A 6,000-nucleotide genomic window follows, 5' to 3' on the forward strand; every position below is an offset into this window, starting at 1 on the left:
GATAGGCTCTAATGTAGGAGCGTCGGTCTCATGACCTTGTCTTTTGATACCTTCTGTTGACTTATGTTAATTATATGATGAGGATTAATTATATCATGGTGATGTATTTATGTGGAGTGACACATGGCATGTTGAGATTTATTACTCTTGATTTTGAGGATTATTAATTGATGATGAGATTTTATATATGTTGATTGTCTTCCGTTGCAAATTTTTATGAAAACCAAGTTATGCATGTTTTGGAAAAATGTAGATGTAACACCTAGATCCCTTAAATTATTGACGTTATTGCATGATTACTGTTTTCGGGGTTTAGGGTGTTACAGTGTGGGCCGCCGTGACGAACAGGCGGTATGAACCGCAAGTTGTGGCTAACGGTGTCGCACAAAACAAACTAAAAGTCAAACAGACCGACGATGAGAAAAAAAATGTTCAATATGATTTGAAGGCGAGAAACATACTAATTTTCTCTCTTGGAGTGAATGAGTATCACTCGGTTTCTCATTGTTAAACCGCTAAGGCAATGTAGGACATTTTGGAAATTCTTCATGAGGGTACAAAAGACGTTAAGCAATCAAAGATCAATACTCTCATCTAACAATATGAACTCTTTCACATTGAGAAGGGTGAATCCATCTCCTCAATGCAAACGAGGTTCACATATAATGTTAATAAATTGCAAAACTTAGGAAAAGACATCTCAAACCAAGATTGTACTAACAAAGTTTTGAGATGCATGAATAGAGATTGGCAGCCCAAGGTCATTGCAATAAAGAAATCTCAAAACCTTAGTACCCTTGGAATCACCACTCTCTTTGTACAAACCTTTTACAACAACTAGAAGAACAATCCACAACAATATCAATGATATTAGACACTCTAAAAGGTACGTATTTTGTTTTTATGTAAAAAATATTTTGTTTTGGTGTAACTTTTTTCCTTCCAATTTTACCCTTCACTTTATTATTAGTTATAAGAGGAATGCTAGCAACACTCACTTTTCAACACTCTCTAGCACTCACATTTTTATTGGCTGAAATCAATATATGTCCCACCATTTTATGTGGGTTCAATTTTAAAAGTGTAGACCCACAATGAGCTAAACCAATTATATTTGTTTTTTTTTACCGAGAAAAAAACACCAATATTGGTTGTTACAAAAATAAGACATATTGCATGTGCAAATATAAACTAAAAAACACAAATATCAATTTATTGATTTGAATCACATAATTTAAGTCACACTCTTAAACCAGCACATTCAAACTAAGATCAACATAAGCCAATGTATGCTTTTACGAATATATGAATCACATCACATCACATTATAAAGATGAATAGTTAAGCCATTACAACATATTTGTTACTTTCTTTATGACTTTGCGCCTTTGACAAGATGAGCATCAACTTCTCGAGTGACTTTGCCTAACAAGTCCATCCAGCCATTTGGAGGGTCAATATCCTCATTGATCTTCTCATATTCAACGGTCCATTTTGCAGCTCCACTGCCATCACCATTATCAATTACTTCAATGATCACATTAAAGACCTTATAGTGCTCATCAATGTCTCCACCGAAGAGCTTGAAAGTGAGTTTTTTGTTCTGTTCATCAACTTCGATACTCTCATGACATGTGTGTACCTTACCATCTGTTGTGATGTCAAGGGCAATTAATACCAATTAAATTAAAACAGTGTATATAGAGTTATGAAAAATATATGGTCACATTTTTTTTAAAATAACTAATCAATTAAAACATGTCTTTTTTTTTTTTTGTCTAAATATCACAGCTGAAAAACTTTATCTTTATCATCTTTAGGACATAATCTTCTTATAAAGTATGGTCCCTATGCTCTTATTAATTGAATTAAGGATCAATATATAAATAAACAAGATGATATGGAGGGCATGTTAGTTGAATTAGAAACATAATTACCTATGACATAAGTCCAGTGTTTAACCGAATCAGTGTGATGCCAATCTTCACCTTCATGAAGTTTGGCACCATGAACTCTTTCGCTAATGTTTTGCACTTCGTGAAGTTCTGATGCAAATAGTTTGAAGAACTTGTCGACGGGTGTTTTGATCCCAAGTTCAGTACTAAGTTTACCGGCGAGCACCATTTCTGAATGAAACAAAAAGAAGAAATAGAAGAAAGAAACTAGGGTTGATATTATGATGAAACTGGATGCAACCCCATGCCTTTAAATAGAAATTGCATTACATCATTTTTGTTTTGTTTTGCATTACATCATTGAGAAACTAAAGAGGCAATATTTTATTTTAATTTCCAGCAATGGTACTCATATCTTCTTTGATGGCAATAAATTTATGACCGATATTTTAATATCAAAGATAAAATCATGGAGATCGCATAAAATATGGTCCCTAATCTAATAGCAGAGAAGTGTATGCAACACATGCTTTAAATAGAAATCGGTTACACTATTATTTATAGAGGCAATAAATGATATTATGTGGAAAGTGTATGCCATATTAGTTATGATTGTTGCTAGTTTTTTTTTAAGTAGTTTAGTGGTTAGTAGCTTAGTTATGACGATTCATAGTTATTTGTTATTCTTAACCTACTAGACTCCAACCCGTGTGATGCATGAATATTTTGAGTTTCGTATAAAAATATTAAATTGCCTATATTATTAGAAACCCATAAGAAAATTAACATGGTGAAGTTCCTTACTTATAGGAGGATTAAACGAAAGAGGTACAATCAGTTTAACTTCCAAAATAGTCCTTATAAAATGCAAATAAGGCCTAAAAGTGAATAAAACATTTATGAGTATGTTGACTTCTTATCCAATATGTTGATTTTTGGTATACATTTCTTCAAATCTTCTGCCATAATTTTGTAAGTTTATCTTATGGTTCTGATGTTTTAATACATATTTAATATTTTGATGGATATATATTCTATGATTGATACATATTCAATTTATGTATTTTTGTCAAATTAATCAATTTTCGCACCGTCAAAAATCGATTCGTGAGAATTTTAAAGAGGCTATTGGAACATATGATAGAGACATGGCAAGGAGCATACACCAGTTACTTTACCAAATTTACGCCAAGTGGTTGATAAAAATGATCATGAAGCAAAATTTGAAGAGGTAAAAGATCAAGAAGTTGGCGAATACATAATCATTCTTGAGACATATTCCTAAAAGTTTGAACTTAGTCATGTTGTTAAGAAAGACAATTAAAACAAGGGTCTTGCTAACCAATGTTCGAGAGCATTGCTAATAAAATCTACAAATATAATTTTTATCTTAGAAATATATGATATTACTTTTGATTAAGTAATGATTATACAAACTATTTCATGAAGACTTACTTGTTTTTTGGAAGAATGCATGATAACACAAATATGTGTCAAATCAAACATCCAACAACTCTGAAAACACAAGATCGTATATATGTGTCAAATAATAATAGGATTGATAATTTTGGCACACTATACAAAGCCTATACAGTTGCTGCTTGTCTTTTTTTTTTAAGGAAGTTGCTGCTTGTCTGTAATCCAATTCAATGATAATTATGATCATGGGACATTCCATACCGGCTAGTCATATATAGACCCAAATAATGTAAGGTTGCAACCCAATCTATGAGAAATAATTACTTAGGACAAACCTAAATTTAAAAAATTTAGGCATATTCATACAAATATTTTTTTTAAAGATAAAATGATTTAATGATGTTGATGATGTGATCAATTTCTTTATCATTTAATTTTTGTCAATATTATATGTGTCTAAATAATTTTAGTTGTATTTGTGTAATGTAAATTTTTCTCCCCAATCTATATACTTAAAATCTTTATATATAAAATTCAGGTAGCAAATATGGGATCCCAAAATAATGAAGAGAATTTTACTTCTAATTTGCTCAAAACTCAAAGTCACATATGGAATCACATTTTTAACTTCATAAATTCCATGTCACTTAAATGTGGTTGATTTAGGCATACCTGATGTCATACACAATTATGGCAAACCCATGTCACTCTTAACTTATTTCTTTGCTACCAATTCACCCTTCAAAAACATGGTGAAGGTCCATACTCAAAGGAGGATTAAAGGAAAGAGGTACAACCAGTTTACCTTCCAAAATAGTCCTTATAAAATGTAAATAAGATCTAAAATTGAATAAATCTTAATAAAATTTAAGAGAATGGAGTTTATTTGACGGTTATAGATATAGTACATATATGCCTCTAATTTGGTCAACCGATTTTTACCTCTCAAAAGACATTAAAAGAAAAAACAAGTGTGTGTTTTGGTTTTACTTACATGCATGCATGGCAATCATATATAAAAATTATATCATTTTCATGTTTTAAACGAAGCGTATCTCGACTAGTGACTCGCTTGATCAAATATAATTTTGATTTTTCTTTTGAATATTTGTTGGGAATACTAGGATTAAGAATAGGCCATACCGACCTACAAGAGCCTATGGCCTGGCCTGACCTGTTTAGTATAGAGGTCTAGACTTAGACTTTTTAAAATGTTTGTTTAGTTAAATAGGTCATGCTTAGGCTTCCATAAAAGCCTTTTTTTTTTGAATAACAAAGGAAATTTTATTAATGAATTAAATCATTGAAGTACAGAGATTGAATTTGGTTAGGAACATTCTCCCACCAAATACTATTGGGCTCACTATGGGCTAGTTGGGCTAAGCCATGCGCTACAATATTTCCTTGTCTAGGGATATAGTGAAATCTGCACACTTCAAACTGACCAATAAGAGACTTTATCTCATCAAGGATAGAACCAAGATAAGATCTGTCCATATGAATCTTATTTCTCAGTTTCTCAATTACCACTTGACAATCACTTTCAAAGATCACTTGCTTGAAACCACTGGTCGCTGCTAGAACTATTCCTGCGTAGAGGGCGTAAGCTTCCACCGTTAGAGCACAATCAAAGCCGTTTCTGCACCATGAAGCTACAACCTTCACGAGGCCTTCATCATTTCGGGCTATGCATCCCATCCCCCACCGACCAGCTACCTGAAGGTTAGCATATGTGTTAATTTTGATATAGTGTTTTTCAGGTTTGGTCCAACTTTTGTTAATAGAAGAGAGTTTCGACTGATTGTGTTGATTTTGGGTTGAACTCGCAGCTCTATGTGGAAGGGGGACTCCTGGTTCTTCATATTCGCTTGAATGTAAGCAGTGATGCTGGACGCAGCGCGTTGAATGATCTGAGATTCTGGAAATAAAGTGTCTTCAAAGATGGCTTGATTTCTAGCATGCCAAAAACTGTCAGTTAAAGCTGCTATCTGAACTATAATATTGTCTTCTTGGAGCATAATCATCTTCGTAAGCCAGTCTGAAAATGAGTGGTTTGGGATATTTGGCATACGAATTGCAAGCTGAGATCCAAACCATACTTTTTCAGAGTTTGGGCAATGCATGAATAAATGAGTAGTAGTTTCAACCTTGGAATTACATCTGGGGCAGAGAATTGGGCACTGAACTCCCCTTTCGTTTAGCTCAGCTCTGACAGGAAGAGAGTTATTAATAATACGCCATAGCAGCATCTTGTGTCTAGGCATAATATTAATGTGCCAAAGCTTATGCCATATAGTATTATTAATAGAACTAAGTTGGCTCTATGTTTTCTCTTGTTTTCCAGAGTTGAATTGCTTCATAACCACTCCTGACAGTGTAATTCCCAGTCTTATCAAACATCCACATCAGCTCATCATCTTTGGAATGGTGGATGATAGGCAGTTTTATGATTTGGTGACTATCTATAGGGAGAAAGGTTTCTTGAATAAGGCTGTAGTTCCAGTCATAAGGATCAGTAGTTAAAAGGTCTTTAACCATAATAGGGTTGGGACTGTTGGTGACAGGGGTAACAATTTTGAAACCATTTTGGAAAGGAAGCCAGTTATGTTAACGCCCTCCTTGTTATTTATTTATTTTATTGAGTTTAAAGTCTTTTTATAATTTAATTAATTTATTTGATGAGTGA

At 33.0% G+C, this 6,000-nt stretch overlaps 2 protein-coding genes across 2 annotated transcripts; both read right to left on the bottom strand.

Annotated features, from left to right (window-relative positions):
• Positions 1–1,192: 1,192 nt before the first annotated feature.
• Positions 1,193–2,299, bottom strand: LOC146898677 (MLP-like protein 31). Its single transcript, XM_085738856.1, has 2 exons — positions 1,938–2,299; positions 1,193–1,650 (listed from the first exon to the last, which is right to left on the bottom strand). The coding sequence occupies exons 1-2, from the start codon at positions 2,122–2,124 to the stop codon at positions 1,373–1,375; spliced, it is 465 nt and encodes a 154-aa protein (XP_085594982.1). The 5' UTR covers positions 2,125–2,299; the 3' UTR covers positions 1,193–1,372.
• A 2,302-nt stretch (positions 2,300–4,601) lies between these two features.
• On the bottom strand, positions 4,602–5,578 carry LOC146898678 (uncharacterized). The gene is made up of 2 exons (XM_085736596.1): positions 5,138–5,578; positions 4,602–5,030 (listed from the first exon to the last, which is right to left on the bottom strand). The coding sequence occupies exons 1-2, from the start codon at positions 5,576–5,578 to the stop codon at positions 4,602–4,604; spliced, it is 870 nt and encodes a 289-aa protein (XP_085592722.1).
• Between the last annotated feature and the right edge of the window lie 422 nt (positions 5,579–6,000).

Source organism: Medicago sativa, chromosome 8, assembly GCF_051527215.1.
Source record: "Medicago sativa cultivar Bolivia chromosome 8, Bolivia_mono, whole genome shotgun sequence".
NCBI lineage: Eukaryota > Viridiplantae > Streptophyta > Magnoliopsida > Fabales > Fabaceae > Medicago > Medicago sativa.